This window comes from Gopherus evgoodei, chromosome 2 (genome assembly GCF_007399415.2).
Source record: "Gopherus evgoodei ecotype Sinaloan lineage chromosome 2, rGopEvg1_v1.p, whole genome shotgun sequence".
NCBI lineage: Eukaryota > Metazoa > Chordata > Testudines > Testudinidae > Gopherus > Gopherus evgoodei.
This window is the reverse complement of record NC_044323.1, coordinates 239,941,288-239,969,261: the sequence shown is the minus strand read 5'-3', so window position 1 is coordinate 239,969,261 and position 27,974 is coordinate 239,941,288. Positions and strand designations below refer to the sequence as shown.

Genomic DNA, 27,974 nt, shown 5'->3' with positions numbered 1-27,974 from the left:
AGGCTGGAACGCTGCCTGTCCCTACGGTGGCGGCAGGCGGCTCTAACCTTTGACCTATCGGAAGTGATTGCGAGGCAGCTGGCCCGGAACAGGGGGCCCTGCGAGCAGGGAGCGGAGGCAGCGAAGCTGACACAAGTGAGTCCCCGCCGCGGCCGGCTGGAGGGGACGGGGCGCGAGCGGAGAGGCTGCCCCCCACTCCTTTCGTCTCCGGGGGAAGGAGGGTCGCCGCTGCGGCCTTTCCCCTGAGTGAGGAGCGGGTCTCGCCCTCTGCTAGCCCGGCCAGGGCCCCGCTCCGAGACGCGGCCACCCCCTGGGCGGAAATCTATTACTCATCCCTGGGAGGAGGGGGAGGCTAGGGGCGTGTTTACGGCTCGGGGCGCCTGAGGGAGGCTCAGGGGTGGGGTGTGGGCGATTTCACTCTCTTCCCATGTGTCTGTAACACTCTCGTTGGATTCCACACACCACCAACAAAAACCCTCTCTAAAGTAGTACTGTAGCTATTACTCTGCTTTGACTGCTTCCTCCACCAGTGAGGGAGCCTCCTTCTTCCCTCCCCTCCCTAAAGGGAAGGAAATAATCCCGTTACAAAAATCCTAAGGATGGAGGGATTTAGGAACCTTTTTAAGGTAGGTTACGGTGCTTAGATACCAAAGTAAGATTTGTCTTCGGATAGATCGGATTGTCTCCCTCCTTTTAAACTTGAATCTGCTAGTCTAAATGCTCATAAGTATCTGTAGAGAGTAAAGTAATGTATTAGTGTAAAGAAAAGAGAAACTAAAGTTTCTCATTAGTAATAGTCTTGTTTCACAAGTTGCGATATCCAGCATCTGTTTTACAGCTTGTGAGTGAAGACTGGCACTAAAGGGAAATTACAAATATCCACGCACTTCCTTCCTATATGCACTTCTGATCACTTACAGATTATTAAAAGCATTTAGACTACAGGGTTCATGCTTGAGGGAAGGAAGAAAATCATATATAGCCCAAGGCTCTTCATGTCTTGATAGCCAAATACCATAATGTTCTTTGAGCAATGCACCGTACATTCTTCTAGCCTTCACACTATGTAACTACATATACATTATGTAATGCTTTTTATCTTGAAGCACGTCTTCTGTTAGGTGCCAGTCCTCTGTCAATCATTCTGTTTTATTTACATCAGGAATAAAAACAAAAAAAATCATGTCAGTTTTGCTGAGCCAGTGTTAGAATCAATGGGAGCCTTACCATAGACAAGGCTCTGGAGGACTTCAGCATTTTTACCAATGAGGAATGGCTCTAGCTGATACAGTAGTAAAAATGCTGGAAAACATCTGAACCTTCTCTGTACTAGGGCTGCCACTGATCAGGTGAGTTGGGAATGGTACAGGTGGGAAAAGCTTCATAAAGATCCCTGCATAGACAGTGCCTTAGAAATAGGTGTGTGGAAGACTTGAGTTTGGCTTTGGTATAATGAAATAAAAGGGTGGCCAGCTGCTACTTTAAAACAAGAGAGAATTTTGTGTTGAATGAGGAGGCAGAAAATAACTTATACCAGGATTGAAGGCAGAGTATTTATAGAACAGTGTACTAAAAGTTTTCTCCTTATGCACAATCAATTTATGTGACCATTCTCTTCACATTCTTCCACACATTCCCAAAAATCACCTATATGCGTATAACTTTCTCTATAAACGGTAACTGGTTTTGAACAATGATACAGAAATATTATATTAAGAAAGTCTTCATGTTTCTCCTGTAGTATGAAGGCAGATTGGACTCGAGTGTTCAGTTTGTAATTAGAATGCTACAAATAATACTTCAGGGGGAATTCTACACGACTGTGTGCATGTAGAATTTGCAGATTTCTTTGCATCCCTGAAGAAAAATGACTTTCTGATGGAGAAGCAAAGGGAAGCTGCAAGAGTGTTCATGTATCCTTCCCCAGCAACGCAGCATGTGGTTTCAGGTACCTGGAGAGGCTGACGGAGAGTTAAGTCACTGTGAGGGGAGGGCTCAAGGCGTCCTGGCTGGTTCTGGGTCACACTCTCCCTGCAAGCTCTGGGCACCCCTGTCAAGACTTACTCCCTGCACCTGGCCCTCCCCAGCCCCACCCAGGACTTGGGATGCTAGAAGCTGTGGCTCCTATCCTGCAGTGGCTAGTCTTGGCTGGGCTGGGGGTGGGGAAGGAGTGCACTTTCTCTGCATGGAGTGGCTGGGTCCAGGTCAGACCCACCCCTAGAATCCTCCCCTGCCCCCGCACCCCTCCTCCCACCCTGCCCCTGCTTCCTGTCCCCATCTCTCCTCAGCCATGGTGGGACGAGTCACTAGGGGGAGCTGCTCCCTCAACTGCCCAACCCTGTGCATCCGGATGCCCCCACCATCCGGCCCTCCCTGCTGAGACCCCTCCCCCCACCTCCAGCGAAGCGCCCCCTCCCACATCCAGACCCCCACCCCCTGCACTCAGACCACCGACAGCTGAGCCTGACACATAAGAAACCCCATTGCAATAAGCCCCAAGACCTATGCATCTGGATTATCCTGACGAGACCCTTGCATCCAGACTCTCACCCCATTGAGCCCCAACCAGCCTTGAGCCAGCTGAATTGCAAATAGATGTACAAATTTTCTTTTGCACTGCCCTACTAATATACTTTAGTCCTGATCTGCACTTAAGCCCAGATCACAAAGGTATCTAGACTCCAACTTCCATTGAAATCAGTGGAAGTTAGGAACCTAAATATCTTTGTGAATCTTTCAGTTCTGTTTCTCCTGAGCAGTACATGCACTTACAAGAAATTGTGTGGTAACTATGTGAAGTAAACCAATGACAGTGGGACCTAGAATAAGATTAAAACTTAATTACCTAGAATGTAAACAGAACTTAAAACTATACTTTTGTAGGTGAAAAGCTACTGCTCCACCTAGCCTATTTGTTTATTGATCAATATTTTGTAGAAACATAGGGCTAAAAGGGACCTTGAGGACATATAGTCCATCCCCCTGCACAGATGCAGGATCAAGTATACCTAGACCATCCCTGATAGGTGCTTGTTTAACCTGTTCTTAAGAGCTTTCAGTGACTGTGATTCCACGGGGAAGCCTATCCAATACTTAGCTATCCTTGTAGGGTACATCTACAAAGCAAGGAAAAACCTGTGGTTGGCCTGTGCCAGCCAACTTGGGCTGTTTCATTGCTGTGTAGACTTCTGGGCTTGGGTTCGAACTCTAGGACCCTGTTCTTACCACTATACTTCCCCAGATTCTTTTCAGCGGTGCAACTGCCTGGCCATTTTATATTTGTATCTTAGATTTTTTCCTTCCCAAGTGCCGTACTTTGCACTTTTTTGAATTTCAGTTTGATCATTTCAGACCAGCTGTCCAATTTGTTGAGATCACTTTGAGTTTTAATCTTGACCTCCAAGGTGCTTGTAACCTCTCCAAGCTGGGTGTCATCCTCCCTCTTTGACAATGAACCATTGATAAACTTTGAGTATGTGGTTTGTTTTTTTCCCCCCAACTAGTTATGCAACCACTTCTAGTAATTTAATCTAAACTATGGAATTGTGATCCGCTTATGAGACTGTCATGTGGGGCTGCATCAAAAGTCTTACTCAAATAAAGATAAATCATGTCTACTGCTTCCCGCTCTACCCTCCCGTCCACTAGCCTGGTCAGTGACAGAAATTAGGTTGGTTTAGCATGATTTGTTCTTAACAGATGCATGTTGGATTTTACTTATTACCCTGTTATCCTGGATGTGCTTACAAATTTGTTTAATAATTATATCTTCCCAGGTTTCAGAGTTAGGCTGGCTGGTACATAATTCCCAGGTTTTCTTTGTTTCCTCTCGAAAAATAGGTAGTATGTTTGTCCTTCTCCGATCCTCTGGGACTTCACGTGTGCTCCATGAGTTCTCAGAGATAATTACTAATGGTTCCAAGATTTCTTCAGCTTGTTCCTTAAATACCCTAGGGTGAATTTCATCAGGTCCTGTTGACTTGGATACATATAACTTATCTAAATATTCTTTAGCTTGTTTTTTCTGCATTCTGGATTTTGTTCCTTCCCTTCATTGTTAATATTAATTGTGCTAGGCATCTGATATCCGTTAACCTCTATAGTGAAGACTGAAGTAACATGTGAATTAAATGCCTCATTAAATGTCATGTGCTGTTAGCTCTCTTTCCCCATAAAGTTGTGGGCCTACACTTTTTGTGGACTTTCTACTGTGCCTAATGTATTTACAAAACTCTTCTTATGATTCAGAGAGTTCACACCCCTAAATATTTGACTTGTATGCTAATTTACTGATGGTGAAGGCATTCATATTATTTGCTTGGGATCTTGAAAAAATTGATACAATAGAATGCATTAAAAGTAAGATGTAATATGTTGTTAATATTCTAAAACTACTGTGGCCAAAATCTGCCCTCAGTTGTCTTTTAGTTACAATAAATTAGTTACAAAGGCTGTCATTATGAATTTGTTATCCAATGGGCACAGTAGCCACTAGTTTATTGGAACAGATAAACATGCCTTTGCATATCTATATTTCACTATTTATTTCAGTGGCTCTCAACCTTTCCAGACTACTGCACCCCTTTCAGGAGTCTGGTTTGTCTTGCATACCCCCAAGTTTCACCTCCCTTAAAATTACTTGTGTACAAAATCCAGCATAAAAGTACAAGTGTCAGTACACGGTTACTGAAAAATTGTTTACTTGCTCATTTTTACCCTATAATTATAAAATAAATCAACTGGATTATAAATATTGTACTTACATTTCAGTGTATAGTGTATAGAGCAATATAAACATTTTATTGTATGAAATGTTAGTTTGTACTGACTTTGCTAGTGCTTTTTTCTGTAGCCTGTTGTAAAACTAGGCAAATGTCTAGATGAGTTGATGTACCCCGAAACACATCTGTATACTGCCAGGGTTGAGAACTGCTGGTTTATTGAACCAGTTAAGCGGCCCACTGCTGGCACACTGATATCTACCAGATGGCTTAACAGTCTTCATTCTCACATGCATAACTCTAACTGGGTAAAACATTGAGTATTGATGTACTGGTACAGGGATTGGCAACCTTTGGCATGCGGCCCGTCAGGTTAAGCACCCTGGCGGGCCGGGCCGGTTTGTTTACCTGCTGCGTCTGCGGGTTCGGCCGATCGCAGCTCCCACTGGCCGTGGTTCGCCGCTCTAGGCCAATGGGGACTGTGGGAAGCGGTGGCCCGCTCCAGGCCAATGGGGCTGCAGAAAGTGGTGCGGGCCGAGGGATTTGCTGACTGCTGCTTCCCGTAGCCTATGTTGGCCTGGAGCGGCGAACCGCGGCCAGTGGGAGCCGCAATCGAATGAACCTGTGGACACAGCAGGTAAACAAACCGGCCCAGCCCACCAGGGTGCTTACCCTGGCTAGCCACATGCCAAAGGTTGCTGATCCCTGTACTAGTACTTTAAGTATATGTCCGTCTTGCATATGCTTAGCAGCTGATGCTGGATTTCTTTAGATGACATTTGAAGAGAGCAGTTTTAAACAATTATTTTGTCTAAACCTCTCTTCAAATTATTTTAGTTTGAAGACTGTGTTCCATGTTTTGCCAGTAGTCTTATGCCAGTATGAATTTTTTTAGCATCTTTGGGGAAAATAGGGCTAAATGGTGCTTCTAGGTACCACTGAGCAAAAGGCATCTGTAAATTGCACATCTCCTGAATAGCCTGGGGGATATTGTGCTTCAAACACACCTCCAAGGCACAACATTTCTTCTTACTATGGGAGAAGGGTGTGGTAATAACTTGCCGCTGACCTATATCACAAGCACATTGAACCCATGGTAATGGCTGGAGGATTGTATGATAGTGCCCAGATGCTATCCATTTTGCTCCATTCCCTGCCTGACAGCTTGGCAGGCATGTGTGTTGAAGGACTTAGAGTGTGTGCTGTGCTCCTACTTTTGTGTGTCTGTACTCAAGGTCAGAGTAGTCTCCGTAAGGCTGTAATTGAGGGGGCTTTTTTAAATACCCACTCAGGAGTGTGTCGGTTATCTTGTAACCCTACATGTGTGTTTGACCAATGTGTCAATTTTTTTTTTAAAATCTAATATGGTATCTTACCTTCAGCAGTATCATATCTGGATGCTTCAGAGAGGCGAAGAACAGATATAAAGCACCTACTCTATTGTAATATTTGTACCACAGCTTGGAAAAAAGTCTTGACCCCTGCAGGCTAATATCCTGAAGCATATTATTTGATTACTTTTGTAGCTGCAAATGTTCAAGTGATTTATAACATCATTCAGTCCTCTTTATTATCAAGCTACAGTTTACCCATGGCCTTCCTCAGCAGTAGATTTGCCATTAGACTACCTTTTAAAATTTTTCTATTCATTATTCTGAATATATTCTTTTAATTTCATCGTCTTTCTTGTTTTCTTACAAGAAAGATTAAAAACAAGATGCTATTCTGTCTTCACTGATTTCACCCTGCACAGTCTTGAATGCCTCAACTGTCATTTGTTAGAAGGAGAGATCATGCAGGACCAATCCTGAATCTGTTTTCAGCACTTATGCAAGCATTAAATTTCTGTAATTCATGGCACACTTCCTCCTGTGAGACCAGTTGGACATTCTGCTTCTGATTTGGAATTAACAGTAAACAATTTTCATTGATGTTCATGGAGTTTTTTCAATGTAACTGTTGTAGCTAATCCCTGCACACCCTCTCCCCTCCAATAATCCTTATTACAGGGAGAAACTGTTACTGAAATTTTGAGAGCTTGCTACGAGCAGATCATTTAGCATCTTATAAAAGCCTATTCACTATTTGGTAACAAATGTATTCCTCTTTGAAGTATCTGACTGGGGGCATGTGGGGAAAAGTCTTTAGTATTTAGATCAAATTTATTTAAGAGATTTTCTGCTGGGGAGGTTTGCAGCAATACATTATTAATTAAAAACCAGTTAATTCTAAATAAAATAGGAAATGTTTATAGCTGTTGGCTTATTGCAAGAGTCCCAAACACTGTTGAATTAGAGTTAAGGTTCTAAATACATATCAGTAACTTAAGAGTGTCTTTGCTTTTAAAAATGAACATCTGAAGGCTAGGAAACTCAAGTTAAGGGGGAGAAATATGGTTACTATATAGAAAATGCAGGGTTAATGGTTTGGGGTACCTTAACTTTATCCTTGTATCTCAATCCTGTATATCTCTATGTAAAAGAGGATGTATAAAACAATCATCCTGGATGTCATATTGACTTCGGATTTTTTGCAATCGTATTAATTCCTGGTCAAAACTGTTGACAACTTAAACCATGTCCCCCTGGGTTTGTGCAGTAGAGAATACATAACCTGCAAGGATATACCAGTTTTAAGATCCAAACTGTTGTGGATAGTAAATGGTTAAAATAGTTTTTGAGAGGAAGGAGGAGGCCCAGAACCCACATGTCAGATGTTGACACTGAGGCTACGTCTACACTACAGGATAAATTTGAATTAGCTTAAACCGATTTTATAAAACAGATATTATAAAGTCGATTGTGCGCGTCCACACTAGGCACATTAATTCGGTGGTGTGCGTCCATGGTCCGAGGCTAGCGTCGATTTCTGGAGCGGTGCACTGTGGGTAGCTACTGTAAAATAATGAGGCCAATAACGTCGATTTGCATACACACTAACCCTAATCTGATATAGTAATATCGATTTTAGCATTACCCCTCTCGTTTTGTAGGAGTACAGAAATCGATTTAAAGAGCCCTTTAAATCGATATAAAGAGCAGTGTAGTGTGGACAGGTGCAGCGTTAAATCGATTTAATGCTGTTAAAATCAGTTTAACAGTGTAGTGTAGACCAGGCCTGAGAGATGAGTGGGTTTCTGATTTACATTGCACCTTTCTTAATTTTGTTTGTTTCTGAAACAACTGTACACAGTTGTATACAGTGCTGAACTGCTACAGCAACAACTGCTTACGGAGAAGGAATCAGCCACCTGGCATACATTATGCTGCAAAACAGTTTGAAGCAGGGATATTATGTTCAATAAATGAATAAAAATTCTTATGCTTACAAAATACGTGAATTTTAACATCCACAGAGCATATTTAAGGCACTGGTATAAGATTAATTTTTAATTACTGATGAATTTTATTCAGTTTAGAGAAACTAGTGACCTTTTTTCCATGTCTTTCAAATAATTAATTTTGTGAAAATCATAAATATAAATATCATTTTGGGTGGGGTGAATCATTTAGCAACTTTGTAAACACTTTACAGTTCTGTTGTAGGGTTTTTCCTGTTTTGCCACTAAATGTTTTGCTTCATGTTTTCTGTGTTTATGTAAAGGAAACTGTGTAGGAATTGTTGCTAACCAAACAAACATGCACTTTGGGAGTTAAGCAAGGTTGCTTAGTTGCCTGTTTGGTAATTTCATATAAGCATCTACCCTAAAGTGATGCTCCAGAGGCAGAAACCGACAGAATGTCTAGTATTCATCTTTGTTATTTAGGTGGAATGTGCAGGGAAAGACCATATAATAAAGGGAGGCAGCATGGACTAGTGATTAGAGCAGGTGGCTGGCAGTTAGAAGATTTGGATCCTCTTCCTGACTGGCACTGACTTAATGTGATCTTGATTAAGTCACTTAGGGCAAGTTTTCCACAAGTATTCAGGCTCGTAAATATGTAGATAGGTGCCTAGTGGAATTTTCAAAACATGTTCTGCATATTTAGGTCCCTGCAATTGGCCCTTAACCTTGATTTCAGTTTTTCCCTCTGTAAAGTGAGGTTAGTACCTTAAGTAAGGTGCTTCCAGATTTTCAGAAGAAACATGGTATTTAAGTTCTGACACTTCCCGGGATAGTCAGGTTTTGAGACATCTCACTACCACCTGCCCTTAGTGTGAAGAAGCTTCCTCTGTCTCTGCTGTCCATTAGGTCCCTGACTCCACTGGTCATAGGGAACACAAACACTCCTCTCTTAGACAACACAGGTTCCACGGTCCCTCTGCAGATTAGCAATAAACATGTTATGAGCATCCCCCGGAATGTCCAGCCCATGATCCATAGGATGTTCTTTGGGAGCAGCTAACCTGTGAATTCTGTGAAACGGTACCTCCCAGCTTACCAGTGCACCTTAAATTGCAGCTCTGCTTAACAGACAGCACTTAAATAAACTTTTGCTTGTTTTCACTGTAAGAATATCTAACAATGAGTAGAGGTTCAAATGATAGCAAGTAGAAATATTGGAAACAAATAGTTATATATAAAATAAAATCGTAACTCGAATTCTAGAAGCTAGATGTGTATACCTAGTTATTTTCATGTCTCTTAGAGCAGAGCTCACCCAAAATCCTTCCAGTGTATTACAGCCGGGCTTGGCTGTGATCTTCCATTCACAAGATAAGTCACATTAACAGCTTGCCTCCTCAGTGGTAAAAGATCCTGGGAGGGAATCTTTGTCTCTCAGATATACTTCAGCAATCCATTTTCTTTACTCAAATGGTATCCCCTCCTGCTATTTTGTTTTATTCCCGTAAATTTTCTCTTGATTAGCATTTTGGCTCAATATGCAAATAGGCCTGTGCTGGGAAGTAGACAATACACAATAAAAAGCTTCTATTGCTCCCAACCTGGAACCCAACTACTTATTACCTGTCTTACATTCTCAAAACCTTTTGAGTTAACTTCCAGTATAGATACATAACTCTTTTTAATATGATCTGTACATACATTTTTGATGGCCAGTAGGCTGCTGGCTCTGAGATCTCATATGCCACCCTTTTGGTGTAATTTTGTGAATTATTATACATATGTGACCAGGGGATCCCTTTAGAACTCTTTGTATCCTCAGTGCACTCTGCTAGTTGGCATCAAGAGGTCCCTGGGTCACAAATGTAAACTGCAATTAGAAAATATACTCTGAGAAATCTGCTCTTATAGGGGGATGTACTACATTACCTGACTTGCCTATTTCTAACTTATTATTAATTAAATAATGCCTATGACTACTCAAAGCTCAATTGGGAAAGACTGGGTATAGCTGACAACTTCAAAGTAATCCTTTCTGGATAAATCTTTGACTTGTGGGTAGAGTCTTCTATGTGAAATTTTTTTGTGTGCAAAAACTGTATATGGGGGAAAGTGTCTGAAAGCAGTAAAATCTGAATTATAACTTGTGAAATTCTTCTCTTCACCCTTTTAACCACTTTCAAATTTTATTCTTTTACTTCTGAATTTCTTCTGTTGTTGAGGTATTAAAATAACAAACTGGATAGATATCAACATCAAATACACTTGCCTTCATTCATCCTATTTTTCAGTTTTCTGTGGCTCTCTGTTTCCCTTTTGAAAGCTCCATTGAGCCCCCTACCACCTATCGCAACAGTCTTACCACTGTCTGGAGAAAGTTTGGTGGCAGCTTGCTCTGGTTCATATTGAATCTGCTCCAGTTAACCTGAGGCTAGTTGCTGGAAAACAGTACTACTCTTGTTCTCTCACAAGATAATCTCCCATAAGTACAATGTGCTACCTGTGTAGCACTCCCAGCCTCTTCTGACAGGGAGAAAGGGATTCTAATAGGCTGTCTCTAGGTTGCCTATTTTCTGTCCCTTCTGGGTTCAACTCACCCAGTTTCCCTTTTGTTTTCCCTCCATTTCCTCCCTTGTCTTTGCACTGCCATTTCCTATTCCCCCACCCCCCTGCTTTTTTCCTGCTCAGGATTACACCTGTACCGCTGTTGCCGTTCAAAGTACTTTCCTAGCTATAAAGGGAAATTGATGCTGTCTTAGTCAGTTTCACTGCTACTCATTTTGAAGTATAGGGGAAGGGTTCTGTGGGTGGGGGAGGAAGCACAAAGGGAGCCTCCGCTAGAGAGTTGGAAGAAGAAAGATAAATATTACTCTCCAATCTCCAGCTGTGGGGAATCACACCTACTTGGCTCTTTCACAGAACACTTTCCTCATACTACAACAGGAGTCGTAATAGTCTGGGAGCATAATGTGATAAAATCTCATTCCATAGTTAGTGTTAGAAGGGAAAGGGAGGCGTCAATTGATTCATAAAAATCTACAGAATCATAATTTATATGATGTCACCCTTTGCGGTGTGGCAGTTCGGAGTCTCTTCCCCCAGCTTCAGGTCTTCTGGTTGGTGGAAATTTTGATAATGTCCTCTGATAACAACTCAGCCCATTTTTTTCTTTCAAAAGGCCATCTCTCACAAACAAAATGGTACAGAATAGACAAACCTAGAACAATTATGTAGATACAGTTGAGCAAATGTTTAAAAGTCAACATTTTTTTTTAATTATACATTCACACAGGGATGCATTGCTTACATAAAAGACATGCATCTTGGCTAATCCTAGGGAAGCTAGCCTTCGCATGTAGGACTGAAAACATTTTTTTTCATCAGTCGTTGTCAGTGTCGACTCTATCTACAGCACCGCTGCTAGACATGTTGTCACACTGATCCTTGCTATGTACAAGGTGGGCTGCTGGACGAACATTTGCAGAGTGGTGATCATCTGGTCTTTGTACACAAGCATTTGATTAGCTGAAGGATTGATTTTGGGAGCTTGTGTAACTTCAGACATAACGAAGGATGGACTGATCACACCAAAGAGATATCCACGTCCGCTAGAGGAGGGTAGTTTTGGATGCACTCAATAATCCTAGAGCCATGCCATTGCTTAATGATTTGCCCTCTTGATAGCAAGTATAAATACACCCCTTTTTGGTGGCAGTTTTTCTCCATTTATCCATTTCTTGGAAAACATCCATCAACATAGCTCTGCAAGTGTTGTAATGTTGGTCTTCAAATGGTAAACTTGGCATAGGAATGCCTACAGTCCATTTGACCTCATCAATGACTGTCTCAGCCATTCTGAGCACCTTTAGAGTGAGGGGAGAGTCTTTTGGAGGCTGAATCAAATGCCTTCCAGTTAGATAATTAGATCTTTCCAGCCAACCTTTCAGTATTGCTACATCCTGTAAGGGCATGGAAACCTGGCAGTGCGGCAGCAGGTCCAAATTATAGGAACATCTCTCTGAGGGATATACAGCAATTTTGTACCTCCTGCTGAGGAACAGAAACAGAATCTTGCTGAAGTCTTGGGTAATTTCTGTGAGCAGCCCAGAGCCCTTTGAATCCTGGCCATGGCTCTGGCGGCCGGGCTGAGGCTGGGATTTAAAGGGCTCCGGGCTTCCCTCAGCAGCAGGAGCTCTAGGCCCTTTAAATCCCTGCCTCAGCCCCACAAAGGTCGGGGTTCCCCCTGGCGGCCAGAGCCCCGGGCCCTTTAATTTGCCCCTGCGCCCCAGGGGGCCCCCAGCCACCTCTGCAGGTGGGAGCCCCTGGTTGATTTAAAGGCTCTGTGTCTCCCAGCCACAGCTGATTCCCAGGGTCTTTAAATCTTGAGATGCCACACCTCTTCTAGATGAGGCCATGCCCCCTCAGGTCTCCGGCAGTACTGGTAAGTCCTGTAAATTACTTTCACCCCTGGTCATAGGTCCAGTATTTTCTTGGTTACCTCATAATGATATATTCAGCCAAATCTTGGGCAGATATTTACAGTTTGTTTTGTCATTGCTCTGTTTTCATGTTCTAGGACGGGTCGGCAACCTTTCAGAAGTGCTGTGTCGAGTCTTCATTTATTCACTCTAATTTAAGGTTTTGCATGCCAGTAATACATTTTAACATTTTTAGAAGGTCTCTTTCTAGAAGTCTATAATCTATAACTAAACTATTGTTGTCTGTAAAGTAACTAAGGTTTTAAAAATGTTTAAGAAGCTTCATTTAAAATTTTAAATTAAAATGCAGAGCCTCCAGAACCAGTGGCCAGGACCTGAGCAGTGTAAGCGCCACTGAAAATCAGCTTGTGTGCCGCCTTCGGCATGCATGCCATAGGTTGCCTATTCCTGTTCTAGGACTTAATCTGAACCAAGTGCACAGAAGGGAACTGACGACCTTTTAACAGCCCAATTTCCTTTTCAAAATTCTTCCCATATGTCAGTGTCACTCTTCTACACTTCTTATTTCAGCAAGGTACCAGGCAAGCATTGCAAAATAGTTGATTAAATCTAAAACAAAAAAGTATTTCACATTCCAATTTGCAGTCCCACAGATCAAATAAACAGCAGCAAAGACTCGACTTCATGTATCACTGTACCATCCCAGAAGTTGGCTTTGCTGGCGATTCAACCTGATCCAGTTGCTTGATCTCTTCTGCAATATTGCAGATCTCCATCATATGCAGTAGGTTATTGAGAGACTGGATGTGTAGAACTAGTCTTGCAAGTTCTGTACACTTCGGTAAATTATTTCAAACACATGTATGTTATGTAACTATATGCAAACCATTTGTGGTTGGATTCAGCTAACTTCTGGTTAGATGCTAAAATCTTAACAAGTGCCTCATTTATTATTCTTTGCATGATAAACAAAGCTGATTGATCAATACCAGTTACAGGCCAATGGGGGCTGTGGGAAGTGGCAAGGGATGCACTGGCCGCAGCTTCCCGCCACCCCCATTGGCCTGGGATGGCAAACCGTGGCCAGTGGGAGCCGTGATTGGCAGGTTCAGCCAATGTGGCAGGTAAACAAACTGGCCCAGCCCGCCAGGTTGCTTACCCTGATGAGCCGCATGCCAGAGGTTGCCGACCCCTGCTGTAGCCAATGACAACATTGAAATTATGATTCTATAGATTTTTATAAATTGACACCTCTTACCTTTCTACATTAACCTTTCTACCATTGCACGTGCTTCCAGCCTACAAAGTGAAATTAGGATTGTTTCAGTATTACACTGCTGCTGAGGAAATGTTATGTGCAGGAATAGCAACATTTATGACTTCTCTGAGGGAGTTCCCATGGAAATATCAAAACAAGGTGAGTACAGGGAAAATAGGGAATTTGTATGACCATGTGCACAATTTAACCATCAGAAAATGTTAGACTCAGAAGTATGTGATATTCAGGAGCTTCTCACCTATAAGATTACTGGTTCAAATTTGGCTTTGGTCTATAAGACAATTTTCCTTCAGTTTTTCCTCGGTAAAGTGGGAGTAATATGTTGTTTGGTGGCCTTTGTAAATTGAGTTGAACGGTGGCTTCCATTCTTTTCATCACACCACCAGGCACCATTGTTTAGTCTCACTAAACACAGATGGCATGAATAGGTATGCAGACTGAACTACCCTCTCATGCAGAAACTGACAAATTTCAGGCCTTGTTATATCTATTTGCTGAGAAATTTGAAAGGTGGGAGGTTCCCTAGTAATGTTCAGGAACTGGTCCCTGGTGAGAAGTTAATTGTCTCAGCTCTTCCAGTGGCTAGTGGCAATGTTTTCTACTGGATTTTGTTTCCACTCTGCTTAGTGACAGAGGATGTGGGAAAAGCTAATGTACTCGATGCTTTTTTTGCCTCTGTCTTCATGAACAAGGTCAGCTCCCAGACTACTGCACTGGGCAGCACAGTATGGGGAGGAGGTGACCAGCCTTCTGTGGAGAAAGATGTGGTTTAGGACTACTTAGAAAAGCTGGACGAGCACAAGTCCATGGGGCTGGATACGCTGCGTCTGAGGGTGCTAAAGGAGTTGGCGGATGTAATTGCAGAGCCATTGGCCATTATCTTTGAAAACTCCTGGTGATTGGGTGAGGTCCCGGATGACTGGAAAAAGGCTAATGTAGTGCCCATCTCTTTTTTTTTTTAAAAAAAAAAAGGGGGGGGTGGGGGAAGGAAGGAGGAGGATCTGAGGAACTGCAGGCCAGTCATCCTCACCTCAGTCCCTGGAAAAATCGTGGAGCAGGTTCTCAAGGAATCAATTCTGAAGCACTTAGAAGAGAGAAAAGTGATCAGGAACAGTCAGCATGGATTCATCAAGGGCAAGTCATGCCTTACTAACCTAATTGCCTTCTATGATAAGATAACTGGCTCTGTGGATGAAGGGAAAGCAGTGGACATGTTACTCCTTGACTTTAACAAAGCTTTTGATGCGGTCTCCCACAGTATTCTTGCCGGCAAGTTAAAGAAGTATGGACTGGATGAATGGACTATAAGGTGGATAGAAAGCTGGCTAGATCGTTGGGCTCAGTGGGTAGTGATCAGTGGCTCCATGTCTAGTTAGCAGCCGAGTGCCTCAAGGGTCAGTCCTGGGGCTGGTTTTGTTCAATATCTTCATTAATGATCTGGAGGATGGCATGGACTGCACCCTCAACAAGTTTGCAGAGGACACTAAACTGGGAGAAGTGGTAGATAGGATACAGAGGGACCTAGACAAATTAGACGATTGGGCCAAAATAAATCTGATGAGGTTCAACAAGGACAATTGCAAAGTCCCGCACTTAGGATGGAAGAATCTCATGAACTGCTACAGGCTAGGGACCGAATGGCTAGGCAGCAGTTCTGCAGAAAAGGACCTAGAGGTTACCGTGGATGAGAAGCTGGATATGAGTCAACAATGTGCCCTTGTTGCCAAGAAGGCTAACAGCATTTTGGGCTGTATAAGTAGGGGCATTGCCAGCAGATGGAGGGACGTGATCATTCCCCTCTATTCTGTATTGGTGAGGCCTCATCTTGAGTACTGTGTCCAGTTTTGGGCCCTGTCATGAAGTCCCCGGGCGATGCTCTTGAACTGCTCCCCACAAAGCCAGTCAGGACTTCGGGGAGCCTCCTCTCCTTGGAGCAGACTGTCTTCAGGGCAAGAAGCTTACACAGCTTCACCTCCTGGGTCTCTCCTTGGAGCATTCAGCATCCTCTGCCCCTCCGTGTGCTTCCCACAGCGAGTCCACCCAGGCGGGGTCCTGGGGAAGCCAGAAGGTCCTGCACCCCCACTTTTGCTTCGCAGTCAGATGTGACTCTCTTAGCTAGCCAGTAAAACAGAGGTTTGTTAGATGACAAGAACACGGTCTAAAACAGAGCTTGTAGGTACAGAGAATGGGACCCCTCAGCCGAGTCCATTCTGGGGCCCAGCAAGGCAGACCACCCTGTTTGCCCTCACTTCCAGTCCTCAGCCAGCTCCAAACTGAAACCCGCTCCAGCCCTTCCTTTCTGGCCTTTGTCTCTTTCCTGGGCCAGGAGATCACCTGCTCTCTTTGTTCACCTTTAGCCATCTTCTTGCCGGAAGGTGGGGAAGGGCCCCAGCCATTTGTTGCTAGGATACAAAGTGTTGGCAATTTATGCACACTGGAGACTTAAGAAATGCATAGAGGAAACTGAGGCACTCACACAGTATTTAGAGGAAACATTAAGAACAGTCCCACTTCATCACAGGCCCCACACTACAAGAAGGATGTGGGAAAGTTGGAAAAAGTCCAGTGGAGGGCAACAAAAATGATTAGGGGGCTGGAGCACATGACTTATGAGGAGAGGCTGAGGGAACTGGGATTGTTTAGTCTGCAGAAGAGAAGAATGAGGGAGGATTTGATAGCTGCTTTCAACTACCTGAAAGGGGGTTCCAAAGAGGAGGGATCTAAACTGTTCTCTGTTGTACCAGATGACAGAACAAGGAGTAATGGTCTCAAGTTGCAGTGGGGGAGGTTTAGGTTGGATATTAGGAAAAATATTTTCATTAAGAGGGTGGTGAAGCACTGGAATGGGTTACCTAGGGAGGTGGTGGAATCTCCTTCCTTAGTGGTTTTTACGGTCAGGCTTGACAAAGCCCTGACTGGGATGATTTAGTTGGGGATTGGTCCTGCTTTGAGCAGGGGGTTGGACTAGATGACCTCCTAAGGTCCCTTCCAACCCTGGTGTTCTATGATTCTAGAGCTCTCTTTGACAGCCTCTGGCTAATAGGTATATTATAAATGTCAAGCTTCAATGACTACCTCCCAAACTGGTGGAGAGGAAAAGGGGCTTTCTCTCTTTGCATCTCCAGCTTTCCCACAACGTTTCTTGTCTCCATTTCTCTATCCCTCCATTAGAGGTGTGGGAGATGGTGGGAAGGGGGAAGAGGTCTCTGGTACTCTGTCCTTTCCCTAGCCTCCATTTTATGGTCCTTCTCTATAGTTAATAATTCCAGTGCCTGCCTCTGCTGTTACTTATAGCTTTCCTAAGGAGCAGAATGGATTGTTAAGAATTCTTGAAGTTTCATTACTGTCCACAATGTTCTGAATAGCATCTGTGAAACTAACCAGAATATTGTTAACTTCACTTGATGTTTTCCTGAGTCTCTAGGAAGCCCATAACAGTCTGTTCGTATGCTTTCATTTTCATATTTCAAGGGTTACCCCCAAATAAATGTAAGAGGTTGGTAAGTAGGTGAGTGGAATTTCTTTCAAGCTGTCCTAGAGTTGTCTTTTTCCAGAGCAGGGGTGGGCAAAGTACGGCCTGCGGGCTGGATCCAGCCCATCAGGGCTCTGGATCTGGCCTGTGAGATTGCTGCCCTGTGGCGCTGCGGGCCCCGTGCCACTACTGGAAGTGGCTGGCACCATGTCCCTGTGGCTCCTGGGGGAGAGGGGACAAAGGGCTCTGTGTGCTGCCCTTGCCTCTAGGCACTGCCCCCTGCAGTGCCCATTGGCCGGGAACAGGGAACCGGGGCTAATGGGAACTTTGGGGGAGGTACCTGCAGGGGAGGGCAGTGCGTGGAACTCTGTGCCCCTCTTCCCCCAGGGGCCGAAGGGATGTGATGCCAGCCACTTCTGGGAGCAGTGCAGGGCCAGGACAAGTAGGGAGCCTGTCTTAGCCCCGCTGCATGCTGCTGCCACCCCAGAGTTGCTCCAGGTAAGCGGTGCCAGGCCAGAGCCTGCACCCTGACCCCCTTGCTGTGCTCTGCACCCCCATCTGCACCCCAATCCCCTGCCCTGAGTCCCCTGCCACATGCCTCCTGCACTCCTGCCCAGAGCCTCTGCTGCACTCCACACCCCCTCCTGTGCCCCAACCCCCTTCCCTGAGCCCCTTCCTGCACACTGCATCCCAACCCCCCTCCCCTAGCCCTACATTCATGGCTCTGTATGCAATTTCCCAACCCTCGGGCCAAAAAGTTTGTCCACCCCTGTTCCAGAGCATAACTGCAGTGTAATATAAAGAAACTTGAATTGCTGTTGTCCATACTGGAATTATTTTGCAGATAAAGGCTTCGGTTTCTACACTTGTTAGCCTTGAACCTTTCACCAGTACTAACTGCACTGTGACACACAGTGCTTATTTTTCTTCTGTTTTATCTTATAGGAATTTTGCCATTGTGGTAGCAAATTCTATGTACAGATTTCTCCCTTAAAGTTCTAGAAACTATAAATAGCATTTCTAACACCCCTGACTGCTAAAGGTTTAAAACTTTATTTTTACAACATGTAAGGTAAAATCTGGAAATCTTGCACATACTCAGCTTTCACTTTGTAAAGCGTGTGAGAATCTGATAGATAGGGAACGTATCCTGAAACTTGAATCAACTGAATACTTCAGTCAGACTTGTATATCATCATTAAAGTTTTCTTTATGACACAAACATCAATCTTTATAGTAGGTCGCTTAAACTCTGACTTATGAAATGACTACTAAAAAGTAATTTTGACACTTGTATCAATACTTTTTGTTTTCAGACCATCTTACTGTGAAAGCTGCTGTCACAAAGCAATAAACATTTAATAAGGAGAGAATGGGTAAGTTAATTTTTTAATAAACATCTTTTCACTTTTTTAAAACATGAAATATCTTGGGCTTTTAAATAATGGAATTGAGTAGGAAAGGGCTGTGAATTTGGAGGTTGCATTTACATAACGATTAATTTTGCTTACTGTCTCCTCATAATTAACTTGATTTTACATTCTTGAGCTGCCCTATCTGTCTCCATTCAAATGACTGCATAGTGAGAAAATAATTTTAGCAACTTGAGCTTGTGCACTAACGGTAACTCGTGGAAAATCCTCATCTAACAATTATACAGTAATTTTATTTTGATTAACTCTGATAGTCCTGACTATCTGCAAGACATAATTGTTAACAAGAATCTGTACAAGTGCAGTATATATTTGGTACACTTAATCTCTAATGTTTCCTTAACAATAGAAATCATTGATTTGTTTTTGGGTGGAGGAGGAAATGACACTAATATTTACTGATTAAATTCCAGTCTTCAAAAGTGCGTCTCTATTCTCTTACCACCTCTGGATTCTGCTGGAAGGAAGTACATTTATCACTAAGCCTCCTTATAATCATACTTGGACTTTTTCTTATTGTACTGACCCCAGATATTGAGGGTTTCTAGCATCCTACTGGTTATGTAAAAAATTAAAATAAGTAAGCAGATTAATACAACACTGAAAATAAAATCTTATGTAGAATATATAGTTCATTAACTTCTCATTAAAGTTACTTTAATCCTATTTACTATAGTAACTTATGTAAATGTATATTTATTTTTGTGGAAAAACACACATGCTACCTGAAAAGAGATCGTGACTACAACTTCTAATTTTAAATTGGATTAAAGTGGTATTTTGCCTTTTTCCCTTTTATCATCACTTCAGGTTTTGAAACTTGTTTGAATCTTTCTGCAGTCTTACCCCTGGATCAGCCAGAGACACAAGTTGAAATCTAATTAATGGGTTATGGGGAGGGGTAAGAGAGGGAGAGGAGTTTCAGCTATTATGCCTGCCACTAAGCTCTCTGCTTAATTTTGTAGTTTTACAGTGACATTTACTATTGTTTAAATAATTAATTTTCCTGCTGCTGTGTGAAAGAGACACATAAACAGAGGAAACTGTTCAGAGTGCTGTCCAAAGTAGAAAAGAAACTGAAAATAGAGAACATTTTGTTTACTCTTTGTTGCAGTAAACTTGCATTACTTGCAGTAGTAAGTAAACTTTCCTTAAACTGACTTTTTAAAGTTGCTGGAGTTCCTTTTTAAATGAATGCCTGGTATTAAAGCAAAGACTTTTATTCTGTGAATTGCCCTCTTAAAAGCATGACAGACAATGCCTGTAGGAAGAGATGTTTCTTCTTCATTTGGCAAATTCTTAATTACTGTCTTCTAATGTATTAACATTAGAAATATGACCTTTCCCTGGTAATACGACTTCATGAGGAATGTTTAACAGCCACTTCAGAGCAAGCAGTAAGTATAGTTTCAGATTTGAGTGGCAGGGTTTATTTTATTATATAAAAGGAAAAAAATTAATCCTGAATGGACTTTATTTCTTTTTCTAGAAATTACTGAAATTGTTTTGACTCAGTGGTCAGGGACAAGGGAATGAGGGGACAGATCAGTAACAGTATAGTAAAACTAAATTAGCTCTCTAAAGCACAAAGCTTTACGTTTTGCTGTCTGCTGAATTTTTCACTTTAAAAGAAACAAACAACTTCCTTGTCTTATCCTCCACCCTCTCCTTTGCTACCTTGCATTTCTTTATTTCTTTGGTCTTTCAAAGGTAAGCGCACTGAGACTTCATGCTTGTAATAAAGGCATAAGCTGTGCTAGCTTTCTTCATACTTTCAGAATATCTGGTTAGTACTTTTGTAGTATCAGTGAATCTGTTTTCTATTATAGATGGAGAAGAGAAAACATACGGTGGGTGTGAGGGCCCTGATGCTATGTATGTGAAGTTGATATCCTCTGATGGTCATGAGTTTATTGTAAAAAGAGAGCATGCGTTAACATCAGGAACAATAAAAGCTATGTTGAGTGGTCCAGGTAGGTGCAATGAGCTTAGTAGCATCTTGTAATTCGGTTATTTCACTTTTGTGGAGTGTTTGGATTTGTATAATCTGTTATATAAAAATTGAATTTCTATTATGAATAGTGATTTGTCCCAGTCCAGATTGGTTTCGCTTCCTGCTTAAACAATTCAGCTTTGTCAAGTCTTGTATTATCAGTTATATGTAATCAGGTACTAACAGTATATGAAGTCTTTGGGTGCTACTGTAAGACAAGCAATTACAATTACTTCCACAGACAAAAAAAGTAGTGATTTTCCCCCTCCCATTCCTTCAAATGGCATGTATGTGGGGGAGAGGATTCGTTAAGATTAGGAGAAGGCTACATTTTAAAATCTTTCAGTTACTGCTAGCCAAAACTAATTGCTACAATCTCCATCTTGAAATTCCTTTGGATATCACTGGGGTGGGTACATTCTGAAACTTGGAGTGTACCCCAGATGTGGTGCTTTTGCTCCATCTCTACTCAACCACTATGCTCTGGAGAATTCTGGTCTCTGCACTGTTGCCAACATTTATGATTCTTTTGTGAGTGATGGACACGGCTGGAGCCTAATCCTGTGAGGATGCCCAAGCTATAACAGATGAGTCTTTTGATTGGTCATATGCTCCAGTTCCCCGCCTCCTGGGACTAAACAATCGGTCGAGCTGTTGCAGGCAGAGCTCTCCTCCCTGCCTCCATCCCTCAGTAACTCAAAGCTAATCTCATAGGATTGGACATGGGAGCTAAAAAACCCAGCAACTCAGGGCAGCTCTGCTCCCTCCTTCCCTCTCCTCTCATATGAGTAGTGGGGACAGGATAGCACCTCTACTTTTCCCCCACCTCCCCTCTCCCTTCTTGCAGCACTCAGCCTGGGATGGGGTGTGGGGTGGTGAAGAGCCCTTGGAGCTGCCCCCTACAATCCTGGAAGGTGGAAAGGGGACAGCACTGCAGCCCCTAGCCCTGGGAAAGAAGGGTAAAGAACCCCAGGAGGAGAGCAGAGGTGAGGCTGGAGTAATGTGCTGATGGTGGGAATGGGCAGAACTAATGAGGGAGCTGGGGACAGGATTGACTTGGGAGAACTAATTGCTGGGCAGGGGGTGGGAAAATGATGAGGTGAGAGCTCCTGTAGCAAGGGCAAAAAAATCACCATACCCAATAAACTTGGGACGGGGGCAACATTAATTGTTGCACACTGGGGCTGGGCAGGGGAAGTTCAAAAATTAAAAACCAAAAACCACAATACAATCTCTTTTTGGCACAGAAGAGAGGGGTTTTGTTTTTTAATCTCATGATTTTGGGGGCTTACTCATGATTTCTTGATTTTATTTTATTTTATTTTTTTTTTTTTGGATCAATATTGGTGTAGTTACACAGTCTTTATCTTACTTTGTTGTCATGGGCTATAGCAGGGGAATTCAGGGCAGCCTTACCTCCTGCTTCTCTCCCTTTCTTCAAGCTGGCCCTGCAGGAGGATGCTGCCTGCTCATTCCTGGCTCTCTGAACTCCTCTCTGGGCCCCTGCGGTGTGTATCTCCCTAGCCGCCCTTGACAACCATCTGAACTGACTGCACGACATCCAGCTGGTCCACTTCCAAACTGTGCCCAGAAAACATCTGTGTATACTTGTCTTACCCCAACACCACATTGTGAGACCTGCTGCCACCTGAGAAGGGCAAGGAACTCTGAGCCAATCTGTACTCCACTCTGGTTCCATGACCCACTGGATACATTAGTTTGTGGCTCCTTTGGGGAGTTATGAGTATGAACGTGTACTTAGTGTGATTCATGAACTCCCCTGATGCCTGTCCCTTTTGTGATGAGAGGGAGACCTTGGCACACATCTATGTAGAGTGCATCATCTTGCAGCCCCTGTTACTAAGGGTTCTGGCTGCAGTTTTCCCCACACCTCTTGATCTATGCACACCTGTCTCTCCAGGAGAAGGAAGCTGGATGTAGGGGGGCACTCTGTGACTGTGGAGTCTATTTCCAGTCCCTCATTCAATCACGTCTCTGGGCAGAGTTCCTCTGGGGAGTGTCCACTGACTCTGTAGATGCCTTTGAGGAGCAGCAGATGCTGTCTGGGGTTCTATGCTCGGTGTTCCCTTCTGGTTCTCTGATTTTTCAACCTTTGACCTCACTCCTGTTGCTTTTTTCTTTTTCTATTTTCCCCTTCCTACCCCCTTTGTTGTCCCATGCACTCACTTGTAGCCTAAGCTTAGTGGTTCCTCCTCTTAGCTGAGAGGGTTGTCCTTTAGTTTTAGGTGGGCCTATAAATGCCTGTCCCACATCTGCAAGTAGTGGTAAATGGCTGTGACTCTGTGGGCGAGGCTTGCCAATTAAAAATCAAAAATAGCTACAGCAGCATGAAGGATGAAGAGTCCAGTCACCTGAACTGGGTGCTCTATAAAAATGGTTTAATCAGGTTCCGTGGTTGAGCACATTTTTATAATATATATATATATCATCAAGTAAAACAGTTTACATATGAAAAGATTCTAGCTGCCAGATATAATTTTTCTATCCGGGTATGTAGCAACTGGTCTGTGAATATGAACCTATATTAAAACTAAACCAAACTGCATCCAAATCCTCTTAAATTTCAGGGACAAAAGGGCATTCAGACTTAAATTTGGGTATATGAAGTCACCTCATGAATGATTCTGGCCCTCATCCAAACTGCAAGGGGGGTTATGTTGGCGAATTACACCACTTTAGCTCTTCTCTAATTAGTGATTAGATTCACATTTTTTAATTCACCAGTCTATCAAATCTTTAACAAAGACCCACCAAAAATATTCATTCTGAATACCATTAAAATAGGCAGGAACACCTGCTGAACAGCTTCCTGGAATATCCTGAGCAAGAGTCTGGTCCGGTTATGGTAAAGACTACATCACAAGATGACAAAAAACAATACAAAACACCTCCACCAACTTTCATTTGGCTGATTGCATAAGTTTTTGGCCGAAAGTGTCACAAAAACACTTGAGTCTCCAGAGCCATTAAATCAAAACTCAACTTTTGTTAACTATACTTTGAATATCTGTGTATGTGGATCTCACTCCTGGGTGCATTTGCACCTAACAAACAGGATATGAGAATCTTTTAACCAGCAGTTTTCCTTGGGAGGAGCAGTGCAAAGGCATGCAAGGTGCATGCATGGCCCAAGACAATAAAGGGGCAGAGCCGCCCCAGCTGCAACTCAGTTCCTTCTTGCCACCTGTGCGCATGACTCATAACAGCTTAATTGTCCTCTCAGCTACAGTAGTCCTATCTTGTTATATTGTTACTGTACCCAACTTTAATTTTTTTTCTCTACAACTTTGTGGTGGTGGTTTTGTGGTTTGCTTGGTTGTTACCAGCCTGTTGGCAAAAAAAATTCCCAAAATTGGTTTTTTGTTACCTAGCTGCCATGGTATTGTGGCTACCAGCACTGAGTCAAAATCTCCAGTTTTTTTAAAATCCTGCCTATCATGCAACATGCTGATTTCTCTGAATGAGAGAGACATCAAATGCCTTTTTTGCTTAGGAAAAGGCCGTATCCTCTGCAATGTGTGCAATTTACAAATCTTTTTCAAAATGCATCTAATAAGCCAAGAAGGTACACTTAAAGTGGTTCCTAATGGAGAAATCCATAAGAGAAGCATCTGACTCAAAAGTTGTTCCTGGATCTCCTTCAGAACCTCATTCAGCGAGTACTCCATCCACAGATGTCACTGCAGGTTCGCAGGGAACAAAGAGCGCTCATTCAGTCTTCGAGTTCTTTGACATTGAATTTCAGATTCCCTTATCTCCCTGTTCATGGGAGAAGGGAGCATAGCTCCAAGTCTGGTTCTTGGCACTGCTTGTAATTTCCAGTACTATATAAGAAAAACCTGGAGAATCTTCATTCCAGAGATTTGGCTAAATCTGCAGCTGTGAAGCCAGTACAATGTTCAGCAACCAGAACCAATCCTGTACCAGTCAAAATGAATTGCTGCTGCACAGTTCTTGGTACTGTATTCAACAGTACCATCTCTGACATTCACTCTGTTACCAGTTATGGAAAGATCTATGGCACCAACCTTTGCTCCCAGTACCATCAACCTTGCAGGGCTTTCTTCACTAATCAGCAGAGCTCAGATTTATTCCAGAACTAGTGTCACCACTTTTAGATATCTCTTCACTATCCATAGTTTCAAAACCTGCCTGAGTACTGATTTATGAAGAATTCTTTTCATCCACCTGGGTCACACAGAAAATCTGTGAGCCCTCCTCATTTTCAGTGACCCCCCAAGGGGAACAGCACCCACTGTTGATGAAGTCTATTCATCCTCTTTTTCTTCCAGTCAGGAAAGCATTTCAGTGGTGACTGAGGTCTGTTTATCAACTAAGTGTGTTCTCTCTCCTTTTGAGAATTTGTACATATGGAACTTGCTGATCTGTAAGGAGTTCACTTCTTTAGGAGGAGGGGAATCTACGAGCTTATCTAAATAAGGATTGTAGTACTGCCCAACCAAACTAAGCATCAGATCTGGAGGCTGACACCACTGAATAGTGGTTGGTGAATGTATGAATGGAGTTCCATGTGGTTTCTCTGCAAATTTCAGCTATGGTAGATCTAGGATACTCCTCCAGTGATCACCAAACTTTTTACCTCATGGCCCCCTTTCCTCTATCCGCATCCTCCCCACCAACCCCCAGAGCCATGGCTGGGAGTGAGGCAATGATGGGCAGGGGGGTGCGAGGGGATGCGGACAGGGATAAGGAGGCTGGGGTCACTGCTGGGGGTGGGCCTAGGGGATGAGGCTGACAGGCAGGGGACTGGCAACTGGGGCACCCAGCATTGGAGCTCCGGGCTGGGGCCAGAAACAGCTAGGTGGCGCTCCTTTCCTGTGCCTCCGAAATGTTCCTCAGTGCCCCCCTAGGAGGGCATGTCCCACAGTTTGAGGACCTCTGCCTTTATAGTAACTGGTTCTTTGAGATGTTCTGTACATGTGGATCCTATGTGGACTCTCTTTGCCTGCAGCTCGAGTCTTACAGCCCAGAATCTTGACAAAGGAGAAGGGAATAGCATTTGGGGATGCTCTGCCTTTTATGCCTTTGGGAGGAATGACATGGGAGCATACAAGGTGCATGTGCAACACCTACAGACGCTAGTGTTTTAAAAGATTCTGATCTCAAGTGCATGTGCACCTATGAGTGGGGTCCACATGTACAGAACATCTCTAAGATACACAGTTTAATGGATCTTCGTTTCAATGATACTTGAATATTTATTTGATGTGGATGTTCCCTATTTAAGTTGCAGGGCCTTAAAAAGTACGTTAAAATCTGCATTGCCTTTCCTACTTCTTCCCATGAAATTTGGGCTGGATTGTCTTCAGTAGTCCTGCTCAGATGTAATTGACTGGAAATTAGTAATCAAATCTGCTGACCATTCTCAAGCTGGAAATAGAAGCTGTTTTACCCTCAAGCTGTATTGGTTCTGCAGGGTAATAGGAGCCCTGTTGTGGTAGGTGCTGAGCAAACACCTAAAGGGTAGATATGGTTCTTGCCTTTACGAGCGTACAATATAATTAAAGACAAGACACAACAAGCAAATGATAAACTGTACAAAGGAAGTGCAATGGTAACAGGAGTAGGGTCATGTGGTGCCTCTGTTGTACAACTGGATGTTTCCAAATCACCTGAAAGGTTTATTTAAACAAAATAAACGTCTCTCCCTAGTAGCCAGGCCACATGGTCATCATTAATTGACCTTATTTCTTGGAGGTGTTCACATCAGTGTGGGTCTTACAGAGCTGAATATGGTACTCTCAGAGAACACTTCTAGCATAGACTGAGATCAGGATCAAACCTTTGTTCCACGTATTGCTTGTAGGGAGTCATTAACTCAAACAAACAGAATACCTTTAAACAAAAGGTGATGGAAATTATGTCCCTGGCTCCAGTAACTGTGGCATGTCTTAACACGCTATTCTGTACAGCTTGTACACTGAAAATGTCTAATTCCTAACAAGGGACTACACTAACATGAAGTAGTTTAGATGAGTTTGCACACATGCAATACAAATGTGTTCATTATCAAGGGAATTTTTACGCTGATTCTTTCTTCCTTTTCTTTAAACAGGTCAGTTTGCTGAAAATGAAACAAATGAGGTGAATTTTAGAGAGATTCCATCCCATGTCCTATCCAAAGTATGCATGTATTTCACCTACAAGGTTCGCTACACTAACAGCTCCACGGAGATTCCTGAATTCCCAATTGCACCTGAAATTGCACTGGAACTGCTGATGGCTGCAAACTTCTTAGATTGTTAAATAAAATAAATTATAATAAAAATGTAAAACTTTTTTCAGTATTTAATACCTGTAGTTCAGTTAGTAACTTTTTTTTCATATAGCATGCTGCGTATGTGTGGTGGAGGACTGTAAAGTTCACTGCAGAGGCAATTATCTTCAGATCTGTTGCATAGCTATCATTCAATTTTATATTTGTTTTGCTGCTTACACAAATAAGGCCCTTTTCACAAACAGACGAATAAATAAATATGCCGATTAGTAGATGGCTATGCCTTATCCTTTAGGTGTGGCAGAACTTTCTTTTAATGCAATGATCCTTTAAAATACTGGAGTTTAAGCCGATGCTACTTAAAAGCTAATATTAGCTAAATGTGTAGGTGTTTAGCATTTCTAACTTTCTCTTATTGTTGCAATTTTTAAACCTCTGAACTTTATCACCTTACAGGGTAATTGTCCCTTTAGCATAGTTAGAACTTTAGTTATATTAGCACTTGTATTATAAATCCCCTTTTCAAGGATTTGTAAACTGGCGTAAACATTCACGTTGGGCTGAAAACAGTATCTAGGATAACTTTTTATCGTTTCTATTAAAATTTAGCTATGTTTTTAGAAATGGAAAAGTATACCCGATTTATTTTTCAGTCATAACTTAACTCTCCCCTCTGAATAATTTAAAATGTTCAGGTCACTTGTCTAATAAAAATGCAGCCCTTCTGATAGTGGAATTAGAATTAAAGAGCCATGTTAATAGCTAATGCTAACTAGTGTATGTATACTCTCTTCTGTTCTATATAAAATGTAAGTTTATTCATAATGTACTGTCACTTGACCTAATATACAAGATTTATAATAGCCTAAAATGGCTCTTTTCCACTGTTTGTGATTAGTTATGTAAACTCTGTATTTACTCTTAGATCAAAGCCTTTTAAACTTCCTAAATATGGCTACCAAAGAGGTCGTTCTTTTCCCTCTCTTTTTTCCTCCCTCTCCCCTGCCTCTCCATTGTTTATACAAGAAAAGCTGAATATTGGTGGCTCTTTCATTCTTCATTGAAGTAAAGAGGTATTAAACAGATGTTTGA

The 27,974-nt window shown here is 42.6% G+C and overlaps 1 protein-coding gene across 2 annotated transcripts; it reads left to right on the top strand.

Annotated features, from left to right (window-relative positions):
* On the top strand, positions 1-27,974 carry ELOC (elongin C). Of its 2 annotated transcripts, XM_030553277.1 has the most exons (5): positions 1-135; positions 18,514-18,573; positions 19,962-20,027; positions 20,460-20,603; positions 26,721-27,974. In XM_030553277.1, the coding sequence occupies exons 3-5, from the start codon at positions 20,000-20,002 to the stop codon at positions 26,909-26,911; spliced, it is 363 nt and encodes a 120-aa protein (XP_030409137.1). In that variant the 5' UTR covers positions 1-135; positions 18,514-18,573; positions 19,962-19,999; the 3' UTR covers positions 26,912-27,974. The 2 variants fall into 2 exon arrangements, with proteins under 2 accessions (XP_030409137.1, XP_030409138.1); XM_030553278.1 differs by lacking the exon at positions 19,962-20,027 and having other exon boundaries at positions 3-135.